Genomic DNA, 18359 nt, shown 5'->3' with positions numbered 1-18359 from the left:
GCGGCGCAGTTCTGCACCAACAGTGATGCCACTCGCCCTTGTGGTGGAAATTCTCCACATGTGAGTGGAGCCTCATCACCACTGACACTATAATGCAGAGCACACCTCTCCCTAGGGAGCCGGCTTCTATCTCCTTGTGTGAACACACTGGTGGCCTTCGCAGGTCCAGGAGCATGGATGAAAATAAGATTCCCTTTCAAACTGTTCTGAGACCACATAACTGTAGGTTAAGTCATCCACTAATTAGGAAGAATGGGAGCAAAGGAGTATTCTATACCTTACCTATACAGTCAAATGCATTCACTCCTAACATCCGGTAAATTCAGGCTGCAGATAATGATTGCAACACATAACATTGTTGGCAGACATGGGAAAAACATATTTTTCCCATTGCAGGAGAAAAGGTCATATTTCAAATGACCAGTACAGTTGCTATCATAAAGCTTTTGTACAAGTAGCCAGCAGAGTGTGTTGGGATTACCCAACTTCCGATTCCTTTGCTTATTTTGCCCAACAAATGAGACTCTGCCATCTGTGCAGCAAAGAAGCTGTGCAGATCAAGCTTGCAACATCCCCTCTGAAAATCTTATATTATAAAACCATACTCTATCTATCGAGCTAGAGAATGGGCTTATAGTTGCTATTTTCTGCACAACAGTGTTGTTTCCATCCATACAAAAAACATATAACAACCTAAATGGCTAACACAAAAGCCAGTTTTGGCCAGACGTGAGCCATGAAGTTGTGGCAAGAATATTGCAACATTAATGCTTTCCACATGATGTACTACAAAAAGAGTAGCTCCACTCGAAAGGTGGCTGATATATCAAGCAAGCATCAAAGCAACAAGGGAAAAGGTATTGTGGAAAGTATATTTTGTGAGTCATTTAATGAATTGAAAATGCCCTACAGTTTTAGAAAGGCTTTGGATCGTTAGGTTCACAAACCAAAAAAGGCAATCAGACAAAATAATTGCATGTAAGTCGTAAAAAATGTCTCTTTAGTCGCTCTGGAGTCTTTTTTCTGCATTGTGATTATGGAAAAGCAATCAGAACCAAAGGAAAAAAAGAAAAAAGAGCCATCAGAGGATCAGTATGTATGAGTAAACATCATCTTATAATGAAAATGAAGGATAAATTAATGGTGTTTTAATGTTCCAATGAATAATGGTGATTTAGACTCAAAAAGTTTCTAATGCTTGGCTTAAATTAACTGCTATCAAATGTAGCTTTTCTAAGATATTAAAGAGAAAATGTACTGTACAGTCAGCAGGACATAATCACAAAATATACCTATATACACACAATATAAATATAATGTGTTGGGGGTTTATTTTGTGATAAAGTAAAAACTGAATGTACATTATTTCATTATGTGAGAAGTAGGGTTGCGAGGTATACCGGTACTAACGAAATATCGCAATACCAAACATTTGAAATGTTACGATATCATCTTGTTCATTTCAGTACCATATTAAAGAATGCTGCCATTAGCAAAATGTAATGTAATGTGAAAGTTTTGAGATGAAATCAAAGACCATTTGAAAATATTAATAAAAAAGCTTCTATATGGCCAAGTATGATCAGTAAACTGGAGAAGGATGTCATTTAATGAAATAATATACAGTCACATGCGCTTTCTGCCACATTATGAATAAGAGGCGCCTCTCTGCCCTGTCATCTCCTTCACACACACAGGCATGCACACGAACACACACAAACACAACACACAACTAACGCTTGATTTTCATACAGTGTGCCCAATAGTATCCATCTGCAGAGCCACACAGCAGTGTGTTTAGTGTACAAATGTCTAAACTCTTTCTCCATTGCAGTTTGGAGATTTCAGCTCACGTGTCGCAGAAAGCTTGATATAACGAACCCTTCACAAACAGGAAGATCTTTAAAAATAAAAGTCCTGCTGAAATGAGAGCTCTATTCAACAGATTGCATGAAATTGAAGACATTATGACAGAAAAATATTACTACTGTATAATAGTATAACAATCAAAGCAGTCACAATAATACTCATAGCAACAATAATATAATATTAAATGGTTATATTAATAGTATTATTATCTGTAAGCAATATCACTTAAGCAAGTGAACTGAATATCAGCATGTTGTGATTCAGCCATGACAGCCAAAACATCTGTAATGCATCTTTTTTTCTACCAAAAATAATTAAAATGATATATATAAATGATATATATATACGAGCCCATTCTACGAGCCCATTCTACCAGGGGTGTTGCGGCTTCTTGGGCGTTGTCCCACGGCGCCTCTCTAGCAGACATATGTAGCGCCGCGGGCTGGGCAACACCTAACACCTTTGCAAGGTTCTATAACCTCAGGGTTGAGCCAGTTTCGTCCCGTGTGTTATCAGGTGACACAAACAGGTAAGTTCGGGTCAGCTGGTCGGGTGTATCGCTTGTGCATAGCGCCTTTCCCCTCCCTTGAGACGAAGACATGCGCTCTTTCCCCAGTTGCGTTTGCAAGAAGTGTGAACCCTGGACGTTCTTCCTCCCTAGCATAGTGGCCGTCGAGTCTTCGGGGAGGCTCGCTGCCGCCCCAGTACAGGCGTCACCCAGGCCCCCGTACTGAGGTAAGTGCTCCACATGTGCTGGTTGTCCCCCAAGGCAACCCTGTGTGATGTATATTCCGTAAAATGGTAACGGTAAACCGCGTCTTCCTTGGGCAGAGGGCCCTCTGTCCTTGGTCGCCGTGTCTGTAGTAACTTCCCCCCCTTGGGTAGGATCTACCACGACGCTGCTCCCCTCGATGTGCTTCCACTCCTAACCAGTAAAGACTGTGTGCTGTACTCCACCTAAAATCCCACCCCCCTCTCGGGGCCGGGTGTGGTCTCTGCGGTGTCCTCCTATATTTGGCCCACAGCAGAACGATTTTGTTCCTTTTTTGGGGAGAGAACAATAGAGAGAAGGCCACGGCTGGACCAGCCAGTCCTTATACTCCTGAGCTGTTAGCCGTTCCCCTAGGTGCAGGGGACCGCTTCATGCCTGCCAGTGTGTTGGGGGTAGTTAGTGGTGGTGGCATAGTGGGCTAAAGCACATAACTGTTAATCAGAAGGTCGCTGGTTCGATCCCCAAAGCCAACATCATTGTGTCCTTTAGCAAGGCACTTAACTCCAGGTTGCTCCGGGGGGATTGTCCCTGTAATAAGTGCTCTGTAAGTAGCTTTGGATAAAAGCGCCTGCCAAATGCATAAATGTAAACGTAAACGTAGTTATGCGACAGCTTGCTGCGCTGGCTACGAGGCACACCGAGGTCTGCTCGTCTCGCACCGCCAGTCTGCGTAACTCGGTTCAGCTCTTGTGGTGTTTTCCATTGGGACCCCTAGTGTCAACTCATCGACACAATGTCGAGTGAGTGACAGATAGGGAACGTCTCTATTACTGACATAACCTCTGTTCCCTGATGGAGGGAACGAGACGTTGTGTCCCTCCTGCCACAACACTGAACCAACCGCTGAAATGTCCAGGTCTTTGGCTCGGCTCCTCAGTGCGATACCTGATGTGTGTTTGCAGCGTCACTCCTTTTATACCCGTATGTCCGGGGGAGTGGCATGCAAATTCAACATGCCAATTTCCATTGGCCTTTTCTCAAGATCAGAGATGTCTGGGCTCCGCAGAAGCGATCCCTAGTGTCAACTCATCGACACAACTTCTCGTTCCCTCCATCAGGGAACGGAGGTTACGTCAGTAACCGAGACATTTTGGCAAGTCATTTAGGACATCTACTTTGTGTATGACACAAGTAATATTTCCAACAATTGTTTACATACAGATCGTTTCACTTTTAATTGACTATATCACAATTCCAGAAGTTTACATTCACTAAGTTAACTGTGCCTTTAAGCAGCTTTGAAAATTCCCAAAAATGATGTCAAGCCTTTAGGTAATTAACCAATTAGCTTCTGGATATACTTGGAATACCTGTGGATGTATTTTAAGGCCTATCTTCAAACTCAGTGCCTCTTTGCTTCACATCATGGAAAAATCTAAATAAATCAGCCAAAACATTATAAAAATGTTCAGTAAAAAAACATTATAGACCTTCGCAAGTCTAGTTCATTCTTGGGAGCATTTCCAATCTATATTCACAGTAAAACGAGTCCTATATTGACATAACCTGAAAGGATGATCAGCAAGGAAGAAGCCAGACATACATTTTTACCAAATCCACCATAAAAAGCCAGACTACATTTTGCAAGTGCACATGGGGACAAACATCTTGCTTTTTGGAGAAATTTCCACTGGTCTGATGAAACAAATTTGTTTAATTTTTACCATAATGACCATCGTTATGTTTGGAGGAAAAAGGTTGAGGCTTACAATGTTGTGGGGGTGCTTTGCAGCAGGAGAGACTGGTACGCTTCACAAAATAGATAGCATCATGCGGAAGGAAAATTATGTGGCTATATTGAACCAAATGGACAATGACTCCAAACATACCTCCAACGTTGTGATTGAAAAAGCGTAAACAAGGAGCCCCACAAACCTGACTCAGTTACACCAGTTCTGTCTAGAGGAATTGGCCAAAATTCCAGCAACTTATTAAGAGAAGCTTGTGGAAGGCTACCCAAAACGTTTGACCCAATTAAAGGTGCAATATGTAACAATTTTCATGTAATATTCACCTTTTTTGCCAATGTGTGAACGGCTTGTAACGCAACTTAAAAAACTAGCCATTCGTAGACTTCCAAGTTTGCCTATTAAAGCCTGTAGACTGAGTTTCATGTGAAGGGAGTGGATCACTTTTGCTGGGAAATTCCAAAGGGTGTGACGTTTATGCATGCTCCCGAGAGCCTTGCCTCAGTGCTTCTGCTTTTCAACATCGACAACAAACTGCAACACTAAGTAATGTTATCTTAGAGATGGAATCCAGCAAACGACCAGCTCCCAGCACAACACCAACTTCTACACAAACCCAGAGTAAGCCAAAAAAAAAAAAAAACATTTATCTACTGAATCCAATCTAGATAAGCAGGAATGTGATCGTGGTCGAGCGAAAACTAGAGTGAACACTGGCAAGGCATTTGATTCCTGGAGGGAGCTTCGTTCAGTTTTGGGGCTCAAAACCAACCCTGAATTGGTGTTCTTATTGGACAGGTTACATAAGCTTATATAACTGCAAATCATGTGAAATATAGTGCCATAAGGATTGATCTGTGTAATTTTAGCTAACTGGATCTTGCTTGCTAACGTTGACGAATTGCAAGCTACCTTGCTTTGTAACATTCAAATAATTTCAACGATCTTCTCTTTATACTAAAAGTCAGGTATACAGTATAAATTTAAGCAAATACGCTGGTTTCTTATTCGAAGTACTACATATGATAATAGTGCAACAGTAAACTGTCTGGTATAGTTCGGTAGATTGTAGCTTTATGTGTGTATCAGTATGCTATGTTAGCTGATAAGTAGCTTTAGTTTAGTCTCAAAGTTTGTAGTAAATCTATCATAACTGTAATTTTAATTATGCTACCTCATCTGTCAGCATGATGCCGGTGAATCACGTTCAACAAAGTTCTTTCATTTATTAATGTTTTCAAGTCATTTACAGTTTTTGTCTACACTTGGAAACTTACAGAGAAATGAATTACATACAAATTAAATACATGATGTTTTAAACTTATTCTGATATTTCAGTTTAAAACAACATAAACACAGCAATATAGACAATGAAACAGAAACACTGATGCACGGAGGGCTCTCAAAAAATAATTTTCTGTACTGATTTACTCACCCTCAGATTATTATGCTTTATTTCTTTTTTTTTCGTGTAACATAAAAGTAACATTTTTAAAAAACCTTCTCACATCTCTTTTCCAACAGCTCATAATGACCATGTCTATCAAAAAAGTATTCTAACTGTTATACATATGAAAGCTTTGTATAGCTATTTAATGATAAAGTAGTATGGACTACTTTTATGGTGTTTTAAGTCCTCATTGAAGTTTGATACTGTCGCTATGAACTTTTGTTTTTTGAAAAGAGTTCCATAATGAAGATAAAAATTCTCCTTTGGTGTTCTCCTTTGGGTATTATTCCTTTAAACATACAAAGCACACTCTGCAAACTGAAATATTATGATTATTGGATCCACTACACTAACGATTACTGTCATCCACACACAAATCAACTGGACAAATAAACCATAAACAGGACATTAAAAACAGGGTGATACTAACCACAAAATAAATGTCTCTTTGTTGTGAGGTGAGCTTAGAGAATTACACATGGCAGATTTCTCTCGTTTTGTATGATCCTCTTCCCCTCTGCTGTCTACCTCACTAAGATTATCCTCCTTACTGTCAAGACATCTGACTTTCCTCTTACCCTCCAGCCTCACAGTGAAACCCATCGTTATCTCACTGTGTTCCTCAGACCCGGTGAGTTGACAGACAGAAAGGGATTCAAGCTGAAACCTGGACCTCCAGATGTGCAAACAGCTTTTTGTGCACACTGGGGATCAGACTTGAGAAGGAGTAACTGTAAAGTAAGCTACAACAGCTGCTCCTACTGTGGATTTTAAATCTTCTTCACAAAGCGTCCTCCACACACAGAGATGCCCCCCCAAAAAGCAAACCCTTTTCTCCATTTCACTCTGTTTTAATGGTGTAATATGTGCATGTTATGGACTTCATTAATGACACTGGCAAGAAAGGTATCTATTTATAACAGTTCTGAGCAAGGTCGAAGCTTTTAAACCTTCATCAAGGTTTTAACTAAAACACTAAATTACCAAAAGTATGTGAACACCTAAAAACCAGATCTTGGGCCCTATTTTAAGAGCACTAGTGCTAAGCGCAACACAATGCTTTACATCATAAGTGCAAAGCAATGGGCATGGCCATGAAGTTTTGGTATTTTCGTGCAAGCAAGCACTAAGTCTATAGGTGTAAGTGGTTTTGGAAAAATGTTGCGTGCAAGGTGCTAATGGGCTGGATCATGTGCAAATTAATTCTAAGGTTCTTCTCCAGTTATTGCAACATCTGCATCCTATTATATACTCCATTACCTGTCAAACACCAGCGATATTAACAAAGACAGCTCATTCATAAAAAGTTGGAAGTATAAATTGACTGTATGCAATACATTTGAATGTTCCTTTTAGAAGCATAGAAAATGTGATTCTTGTCAGGTTTTGGATATTAAATTATAGAGAATGTAAGTATTATTAATAATTTTAATCTACTGACACACAAATTAAATCTAGTATTAACAGTGATTGTTTCTGCGCGCTCTTCACTTTTACTGGTCGATTTAGAAAAGTAAATTTAATTGAAACATGGAAAAATTAAACCAAAAATATTTCTAAAATGTAATTACACATCAAACGAAACAAGTATATAATTAAAATAATGAAATGGTCAAAAAAGTCATACCAAATCCCTCTACTACTTTTTCATCTGCCCCTTTTGCAGTGACTTAAAAATCACTTTAAGACAACAGGTGGAAAAATACCAAATATAAATGAGATACTAAACACATTTGTAAATAAAAACATAATAATAATGATAATAACTGAAAAATAAACCATGAACTATTGATAGTTTAACATAAATCTCACATTTTTATTTCATAAAACGCCAATTGGCAGGATCTAAATTTGATGTAACAAAATATTTTCAGAGTTTGGATATGAACTTTATTACCACCTCCTGGTGGAATATCCAAATTGCAAATGTAGGAACTGAGTTTAGACTTTGTACTGAAAACAGACCTGCTTTTAAAATGTCTAAGCGCAGTGACCTATTTCTCAGGAAAATAGCAAATTGTGCTTTGCGCCAATTCATTAAAATACAATACACCCACAGTTTAAGCGCATACACCCACAGAAAGCTGAAACACTCCCACCCATGGCCACTTGCGCTTTGTGCTGGCATGAAAATTGCACTTGGATTCAGCACACTCAAAGTAACGCCAGCGCGTTCGTTGAAAAATGGAATGGGGCTTCCGTGTACTGTCGCCACATTGCGACACAATGCATCCAGTATAGACAGTATCATTGATTTAATAATGTGTTTTATTTACTTTTCACTTGACGCAAAACGCAGTTTGTGTCCTATGTAGAAGGGTGTAAAAGATGGGGGTATCCACACAAATCTAGTAGTTTTTTGCTTAATAACATTTTAGTTTAAACATCCTTATCCTTTGACAATAACTTTGAACAATAATTTGATGATGTTTTCGCCGCATTGCAGAAATGTTCACTCATCTAGTCACAGTCATTATTCTTAATTGTTCTCTGCATTCATGCATATATTGTTGAGATATTTATTACCCACAAGTATTCATTTTGCTTCCATGAATGATAACCATTCAGTAATTAATTATGCACTGGTAAATTGAAATGGGCACTCTGGAAAATGCCAACAGCAACTTGTGAAGGTTGCAAAACTTGTTTTGACACTCAAACATCAAAACATATGCTGTTTCCATTTCTTATGATCCTTGAAATTGAAAGCAACTCAGTTTGATACCTTGGGTGATACTAACGGATCCGTAAAGAAAATGTCCTGGTCCTATTTTACTCCAAAAAAAAAAAAAATAAATAGATAAATAAATAATATATATATATATATATATATATATATATATATATATATATATATATATACACACTCACCTAAAGGATTATTAGGAACACCATACTAATACTGTGTTTGACCCCTTTCGCCTTCAGAACTGCCTTAATTCTACGTGGCATTGATTCAACAAGGTGCTGAAAGCATTCTTTAGAAATGTTGGCCCATATTGATAGGATAGCATCTTGCAGTTGATGGAGATTTGTGGGATGCACATCCAGGACACGAAGCTCCCGTTCCACCACATCCCAAAGATGCTCTATTGGGTTGAGATCTGGTGACTGTGGGGGCCATTTTAGTACACTGAACTCATTGTCATGCTCAAGAAACCAATTTGAAATGATTCGAGCTTTGTGACATGGTGCATTATCCTGCTGGAAGTAGCCATCAGAGTATGGGTACATGGTGGCCATAAAGGGATGGACATGGTCAGAAACATTGCTCAGGTAGGCCATGGCATTTAAACGATGCCCAATTGGCACTAAGGGGCCTAAAGTGTGCCAAGAAAACATCCCCCACACCATTACACCACCACCACCAGCCTGTACAGTGGTAACAAGGCATGATGGATCCATGTTCTCATTCTGTTTACGCCAAATTCTGACTCTACCATCTGAATGTCTCAACAGAAATCGAGACTCATCAGACCAGGCAACGTTTTTCCAGTCTTCAACTGTCCAATTTTGGTGAGCTCTTGCAAATTGTAGCCTCTTTTTCCTATTTGTAGTGGAGATGAGTGGTACCCGGTGGCGTCTTCTGCTGTTGTAGCCCATCCGCCTCAAGGTTGTGCGTGTTGTGGCTTCACAAATGCTTTGCTGCATACCTCGGATGTAACGAGTGTTTATTTCAGGCAAAGTTGCTCTTCTATCAGCTTGAATCAGTCGGCCCATTCTCCTCTGACCTCTAGCATCAACAAGGCATTTTCGCCCACAGGACTGCCGCATACTGGATGTTTTTCCCTTTTCACACCATTCTTTGTAAACCCTAGAAATGGTTGTGCGTGAAAATCCCAGTAATTGAGCAGATTGTGAAATACTCAGACCGGCCCGTCTGGCACCAACAACCATGCCACGCTCAAAATTGCTTAAATCACATTTCTTTCCCATTCTGACATTCAGTTTGGAGTTCAGGAGATTGTCTTGACCAGGACCACACCCCTAAATGCATTGAAGCAACTGCCATGTGATTGGTTGATTAGATAATTGCATTAATGAGAAATTGAACAGGTGTTCCTAATAATCCTTTAGGTGAGTGTATATATATATATATTTTTTTTTTTTTGCAAATACACAACGAAGCCTATAAGACAATAAGAGGGTTTACATTGTGACATTGTTTTTATGGCAGTTGCAGTACACACGTTCTATACCCTCCATTTTTAATTACCACATGAAAAAAAAAGATGCCGTTACGATATTCTCATTATCGCGATGAGAGAGAAAAAAAGTAAATTGTAATTATTTGTATACATCATAGTAGTACTCCCTTGCTACTGCCTTTAATTTTTGTTGATTTTAATGAAATCAACAACATCTTTTTTCAGCACATATCATCCAATATCACTTTCAAATTCATAATAACCAGCCACCCTGTAAAGGGATTTAGATGGGCAAGGAGGCGGCGAGAACCAGCTTGACAATATAAATAATAGTTTCATGAGAAACTTACACAAAATACACAAATACACACATGACGGACATGCCCGTAAACGATTTCTCTCTCCCACACCATCTTCCGCAGTCTGCCTTTATCCCTCTTGTAGGCTTGATTAGCCTGATAAGGGAGCGGAGGTGTAGAATCACCACCCGGCCCCGCACTCTGCCCTGCCACATCCCCTTGCGGACGGCGGACCCCTCCACATTTCTGGGGGATGGCAAGGCTCTCCTCCGCCCCTGGCAGTGGCTCCATCACTCCAGGCAGTCGGGGAGTCCAGTCCCCACTCGCCTCATGGACGGTGGCCGTTCACCACGTCCGGGTGGTCGGTGGATGGCAGCGGCGCTCCCCTGGTTGGACGGCAGTGTCAAGGACTCCGCGATGGGCATCCCTCCTTCTTCCCGGATTTCGGCACCAGTGTAAAGGGATTTAGATGGGCAAGGCGGACAATACTTGACAATATAAATAATAGTTTAATGAGAAACTTAAACAAAAGACACAAACACACACATGACGGACATGCCCGTAAACGATCTCTCTCTCGCCCGCCGCCCTGCCACACACCCCAAGAACTGTCTCACCTCCTTTTTGGTCTTAGGACTTGGGCAGGTCACAATCGCTGCACATGACCCAAGTGGAACCCCAGATACCGTACCGCCACGTGTCCAATTGCGAACTTCTTAGGGTTTGCTGTGAGCCCCGCTCATCGCAGCGACCTCAGAATGGCCCCCAGATGCTGCATGTGCCACTGTCAATCATTAATGTAAATAATGATACAGTAATAATCATCCAAATAAGCAGCGGCATATGCAGCATGCAGTCTAAGGACTCGGTCCATAAGATGCTGAAACGTTGCCGGGGCCCCAAACAAATGGAAAGGATGGGTCACAAATTGGTGTAATCCTGTTTTATCACGGCACATTGGCATTAAGGGGATCTGCCAATAACCCTTTGTTAAGTGCAGTGTCGAGTAAAAGTGAGCTGTGCATCAATACGAGGCATTGGATACATGTCACATTTCGACACTGCATTGACTTTTCTATAATCCACACAGAAACAGACATAGCCATCTCTCTAAGGTACCAGAACCACCGGGCTCGCCCAATCACTGTGGGATTCTTCTATTACCCCCATATCAAGCATGGCCTTTAATTTTTCCCGTATCACCTGTTTCTTGTGTTCGGGTAAGACTACGTACCACTACCATTGGGGTTGTCTCGATTTGCTGTTCTATGAGGCTAGTGTGGCCGGGGAGAGGCGAGAACACATCAGAGAAACTTTTTTGCAAAATGGCATCCTCCGTACATTGTGACGGCGAGAGGTGTCCTACATAAGGGACCGGAGTGAACTGATTGGCTTTTAGACTTAACTCCGGACCAAGCTCCTCCCTCTCCGCAACTAATAGTAGGTTGAGGTGGTAAATCTAATATGCCCCGCTCATATCCGTACGCACTACCTCATAGTCAAATTCCCAACTAGCCGTGTGACCTCAAAGGGCCCTTGCCACTTCAAGTATTTTCGAGCTCGATGTGTGCAGTAATACAACTACTTTATCTCCCTGTGCGAACTCCCGTAGCCAAGCTCCCCTGTTATACAGCTGAGACTGACGTTCTTGAGCCTGTAGAAAATTCTCCTGTGATAGTCTACCAAGTGTGTGGCGTTTTACTCTCAGGACAAGAACGTTTTGAATTTCATTTCATGTCCTCCCAATTTTCCTTCATGACATCTAACGCGCTACGGGGCTTACACCCATATAATAATTCAAATAGGAAAACCCCAGCAGTGGCTTGCAGGACCTCTCGTACTTCAAATAACAGGGGTTCTAGCCAGGGGCACTGCAAGACATAAAGCTATACTGGGGCATTTTTTCTTTATTTTAAGCCTGCTGCATGCAAGAAGTATGCAAAACAATGCACTATACAAACGTCCCTTGCTTAACCCACTATTCCTACACTGCAACAAGTACTGGGAAAGGTAAACATGTAGAGATATTAATCTTTATGAAAATATTTATTTAAGTATCTTCAACATCCTGTACATGAACATTCTCTACATGTTTTACGGCATAAAATGCACACACTTAACAGCCGTGTCCAAAAGTATTGGCAGTGACAATTGTGATTCGAAAATGTTCCTGCTTCAGTTGTTGTGCTGTTGATTCACATTGTTTCTAGATTATTGTGCAGAGTGATCAGATGCATTTTAAATAATTGTAAAAAAGCTTTGTTGGCCAAATAAATTTACTTTATCACAGAAACCCAAATTTCACTGTTTTTGGTTCTGGCACAAAATGACCAGCTAACATAATTTCACTAATCATATCAGAAGCACCTGGGAAAGTGTGAAGGAGTACTAGTCAGGTGAAATCACTCTATCATTCTGATTGGATAATAAGAGCAGACTGTTTGCTATAAAAGGAGGGAAGAATTGCTTCCAATCATTGTGTTCTTGCTAGTAATGTTTACCTCTAAACAAAGAAGTGCAGCCATCATCGCTTTGCATCAAAATGGCCTCACATGCAAGGAAATTGCTGCAAAGAATATTGCACCTGAAAGAACCATTTACCAGATCATCAAGAACTTCAAGGAGAGAGGTTCAACTGCAGTGAAGAAGGCTTCAGGATGTCCCAGAGCGAGGAGGAGGAGTCAGCTACGGAATCATGTCCCCACCAGTGCAGAGCTTGCTCAATATTGGCAGCAGGTTGGTGTGAGTGCATCTGCATGCACAGTGAAGCGAAGACTTTTGGACAATGGCCTGGTGTCAAGAAGGGCAGCAAAGAAGCCACTTCTCTCCAAGAAAAACATCTAGGACAGACTGAAATTCAGCAGGAAGTACAAGGATTGGACAGCAGAAGACTGGTGCAAAGCTATTTTCTCTGATAATGCCCCCTATCCGACTGTTTGGGACATCTGGAAGAAAAGGTGAACGCTACCATGAGTCCTGTGTCGGGCTAATAATGAAGCATACTGAGACCATCCATGTGTGGGTTAGCTTTTCGTCCAATGGAGTGGGCTCTCTCTCACAATTCTGCCCAAAAACACTGCCATGAATAAAGAATGGTATCAAAACATCCTACAAGAGCAACTTCTCCCAACGATCCAGGATTTTGTGATGATCCGTGCATTTTTCAGTATGATGGAGCACCATATCACAAGGCAAGAGTGATAATGAAGTGGCTCTGAGAACATTACATTGAAATTTTGGATCCGTGGCCAGGCAAGTCCCCGGCACCAGCTGTGTGTAAGTTCTCATGTAATTTAGGATGTAAAGTTCACACTAAGGGCTTACTAGTTAGTTTATAACTAAGTCGGTGCTTAATTTAGTTGCACCACCTGTTTTTAAGGCAAGACTTAACTAGTAGGTCATAAACTCTCCATAAAGTAACACATAGTTGCATAATATGACGTTTACCTGTATTGATCCAATAAACAGCCTTCAAATTTGTATACAGAAGTGTTAAAAAGCCGTGAATTTCATTTCTATCTACGGTTAATGTTCAAACCTTGTCTGCTCGTGTAACTGTCAGCTGTAATAAATTATATCCCCATTAAAATACAATAAGTAATAAAAGTAGATTGAATAAATTTTATATTTGCCCTGTGTAAATAACAATATATAGGAACTGTATCTAAAATATATAAGTGGTGATAAATGCTAATACAACAGGCTGGAAAATAGAGGTAAGAATCTTCACTGGCCTCACAATTCAATTTGATTACGATTCAAAGGGTAACGATTTGATTATAAAACGATTCTCGATGCATCACAATCTTTCTTTTTTTCAGTTTCTTCAAAATATATTTTTTATTATTTATTTTTTCCCTTTCAGCTTTTTATTTAACAGCTGTTTTAAAAATCAGAACTAGTCACATTACATAAACTGGCCTTTTACATTCAGTATGAGCTGTGAACAAAACATGGAACATCCACAAGATTAAATAAATGGTTCTATAGTTTAAAAGAGTATCTCAGTTTTTCAGTTTCTGTCATTAGAACCTTATAAAAAATATTTTAAAAGCACAATATTGGTTCTTTTCATTTTTAAGCACAAATAGAAGTTGATGGATGAGAGATACTGTATATTTGCTCTCCTCTCATCACCTGCACAGGTGATAGTAAAGTGGTTTAAATTGCGCAGTTGTTGCTTCAGAAATGTATCATGCGTCCCATATGCACTGTTTTATCTGTTTGCTCTGCGAGTAGAAAATCATCTTTATCATCAGGTGTGCGCACTGGCCTGACAAACGAGTGACCGGCAATGACAAAAGCCAATGAAATGGAGAGCGTGCAAGAGTAGAGAAAGGCTCCAGGGGGATTGTCCCTGTAATAAGTGCACTGTAAGTCGCATTGGATAAAAGCATCTGCCAAATGCATAAATGTAAATAAATGGATTCTGATACTATGTATAAATAGCGATGCATCACTGAAACAATTTTTTCCGATAGCTCTACTGGAAAAATAGACATTTATTAATTTTATTATCTTATATATTTCGTAAATGTTTACACTTGACACTGGAAGACGCAACCTGAAAACTGTTAGAATGGTTTCATGCTGAAGAGCCGCTTAAAAATTACTTTTTTTCTCTCTCTAAATGTAAATGAGTGTAAATGCCAACATCATTATATATGTCGAAATGATTGATGACTATCAAGCAAAACATGAGCACCCTGATGTCATTAAATGAGTCTGCTTTTTTATTCTTTTATTTTTTATTTATACAAGTCTTTATGTAAAGAAAATGTATAGTCAGATTACTTCTTTAACATAAAACTTGATTTTGATAATTAAGTCTCCTCATATTCATTCTCTTTCTGTCACATTCCTCATTGATGGGCCCAGGGGAGGGTCTTTGTCTCCCCAGGTGTGAATCACATAAATATTCATGATAATTCACGTCTCCTCGCATATGACCTTTCTAACACTTAAAGTGTCTTACAAAAGTTAAATTACTATATTGTTTTGTATGAATGAGTGATCAGGAAGGTTTTCACATAATTTTGTGGCAAAAACTCTAGGCTACAAGATCCAGTTCTCAAAAGTCTTGTGGACAAATGTTTATTATGTGTTATATGGCCTTATTTCAATTACTTAACGTTTTTGTTTTTTCAAAAACCATGCATAAACTTTATTTTCTCAAAAATACAAACATGTACATACATGTTGCTCACATATTATTGTATCCAAGATTGTGTTGAATATAGTGTTATCAGACATTAGCCATTAATATGTTTTTAAGCAACTGAAAAAAGCACAAATGCCAAGGCATGTCAAAACTTCTCCAGGGCCCAAAATACCCTCAGACCCCAGAGGGTTAAATATGACCAGGACATCTTGACAGGTTCATTAGAATCACGTACTAAACACAATCATAATAGCAAAGCCTCAAGGTCTTGGTTCTCACCTCTGACGACAATGTTGGTGGACTTCTTTGCAGGATTGCCCACGTTGTTACTAGCTACACAGCTGTAAACCCCAGCTTCCTCAGTACTGATGGCAGGTATAGTGAGGGTTCCACCATTTAGCACACTCTTTTTTGGGAGCTCTTCAGTGTTCTGCACCCAAGTCAGGGTTGGGTTGGGCTCCCCTCCAGAAATAATGCAGACCAGGGTCACTGTCTGCCCAGGGTTGGCCACAATAGGGTCTTCCACAAGCAGCTTAATAGTTGGGGAAGCTGGGAGAAAAAAATGTAGGGTTAATCCAAAATTGTGAAATTTCAGACTTTTTCCACATATGACCCTAACTATCCTCTTAGATCAAACAGAGTAATCAGAGCAAACTTTGAAGGCTTCCGTCAAATAATCGAACATACAGTGATATATAGTACTGTGAGGATTTGAAGGTATGGAGTGTAACATAAAACAATACAAGCATATGGCAACAATCAATGTAGGTTGAAGCTGTGCATTAGAACTTGGGAGCAATTCTAAAAGATTCATGATGAATTGATATCTGTCCTGTTGATGTATTTCCCATTAAAATAGAAGGTTTGGAGTAACATACTGAAAGCCACCTCTTTTACACCTTTTTATTTATTATATATATATATATATATATATATATATATATATATATATATATATATATATATATATATATATATATATATATATATATTTTTTTTTTTTTTTAATATAGCCAAGAGACATTAGATTAAAGCCATGAACCACGATTTGTTACTTGCTAGTCAGCTGCAGGCTGCATTAGTGAAAGTGGGGAATCCTCATTTTCGAAAGCATTTGGTTGGACACAAATCTGTGTAGCGCAACATGAGTCACCAATATATTTGCTCCAATTTCCCAGAAGAGAAAGACCGCACATTTTAAAAGTGTACATTTCATCAACTTTTAGGAGTACAGTAGCATATATATATGACATTAAAGCTAATACACATGCAAAAACCAAGGCTAAAATGTCTCTTTTCTTTTGGAAAAAATATGCAATGAAAGTGAACAGTGACTAAGGCTTGTGACTAAGACATCTTGTTTTGTATTCCATGCAAGAATGAAAGTCATAGTCAGGTTTGGCACATTATGAAGGTAAGTAAATTATGCCAATTTTTTATTTTGGGTTATATATTTATTTTATTTGTAAGTGTTTCCGGCACATGGTCATTAACTTATTTAACACTACACAGTCAATGAGTAATAGCTAAAAGGCTGTAAAGGAAATAAAAATGTTATATGCATATCTGTATATAACAATTACGGCAGCCTTCAGGTGAGTGATTATAGCAAGACTCTTCAAACTTGTTTATTTCTCCATGTTCCATCACCCTCTGGTGACAGTCACCATGGGTCATTACAATAGTTCAGGGGTCGGGAACCTATGGCTCTTGATCCACAAGTGGCTCTTTGTTAAACATCAAGTGGCTCACCAGGTGTCTCACCATTCACCAACACATGATCGTTTAAAACGTTCTAGATATAATTTTCCTGCAGAAAATGTTATTGTGATTGCAAAGCTTTAAGTCATAGACACTATTTTGATTTCCTTTCTCCTGAATTTGTCATACAGCCTACTCCTTGTGAACAAGGTTTGAAATTAACACCCGCCAAATGTGGATTTTACATGCACAGTGGCAGATAATTTTGCTGATGTACCAGCCACTGTGGAGGGCGACCTGTAAGACTTCTCACAGTGAAATAATGTATCACAAGAAATTAGACACAGAGATGCACATTTGACAAAAAGTGTGATTATATTTTAAAAAACAGACAAAAGAAAAGCCGCTGATGCACGTCTGATTTGATATGTGTGAGCTCCGCTGTTCACGAGTGCAATGAAAGCACTTCCCCAAGACACGCACATACATAGAGTTCTGGGTCTCGTTTGCCAATAACTATTGAGCTGTTAAGAGCATTTTCTACAAGCGATTTTACAAATGTTTGTTATTTTTTATGTGTGCCTAGGGTGTGAAATAGTACCCGCCACCCTCCAAATGTTATGAGGCTCAATCCAGATTGCGAGCTCCTTGTCCAAATGCAGGTATTTCATGCGTGAGTAAATTTGCTCATCAACCCGCAACAGGCAGGTGACATGTAAGACGTCTCGGAGTGACACATGATAAGAAATTGTGTTAGTCACAAAGACACGTGTTTGAAGTTATTATATCGTTATTATATAAAAACAGACAAAAGAAAAGCCGTGATTGCTCGTGTCTGATTCGCTGTTTGTTCTGAGAAGTGCAGCGGTACCCTTTCTCGTGGATTACAAAAGAGTTATCACTCCTTATTCTCTGTTTCATTTGTCTGAAAATTTTTGTAAGAATAATGTCGTCTATGAGAATGCTGCAAATGATTTACGATCAACTGAATTTTTCTTTATTTCCACAGAGCAGTTCGCTCTTAAGCACTGTGAAAGCAACTCTGATATATATATATATATATAATATAAGAAACAAATATATATAAGAAACAAAGATGTTAGAGATTAAAACATAAAATAATATAAGACACCTTGAACCAAAAATTGTGTTCTATTATATTTTCTTTAGGCAGCATAAAATGTATTACTAAAACGCTATACAAACACACTTGATAAGAAACAACATTTGGCAGCATTTGTTTGGGAACACATGGAATATATTACGCTTAT

General features: G+C 39.3%; 1 protein-coding gene across 1 annotated transcript in view; it reads right to left on the bottom strand.

The window, feature by feature from the left end:
- The window catches only part of LOC127662425 (MAM domain-containing glycosylphosphatidylinositol anchor protein 2-like), a 238717-nt gene that overhangs the window by 119079 nt on the left and 101279 nt on the right, over positions 1-18359 (bottom strand). The window contains exon 6 of the mRNA XM_052153592.1: positions 15667-15936. Within this exon, the coding sequence (XP_052009552.1) occupies positions 15667-15936 (270 nt within the window). The remainder of the gene's footprint in view (positions 1-15666; positions 15937-18359) is intronic.

The sequence above is a fragment of the Xyrauchen texanus genome, chromosome 22, assembly GCF_025860055.1.
Source record: "Xyrauchen texanus isolate HMW12.3.18 chromosome 22, RBS_HiC_50CHRs, whole genome shotgun sequence".
Taxonomy (NCBI): domain Eukaryota; kingdom Metazoa; phylum Chordata; class Actinopteri; order Cypriniformes; family Catostomidae; genus Xyrauchen; species Xyrauchen texanus.
The sequence above is the reverse complement of the archived record's forward strand: the minus strand, read 5'-3'. Positions and strand labels throughout refer to the sequence as shown.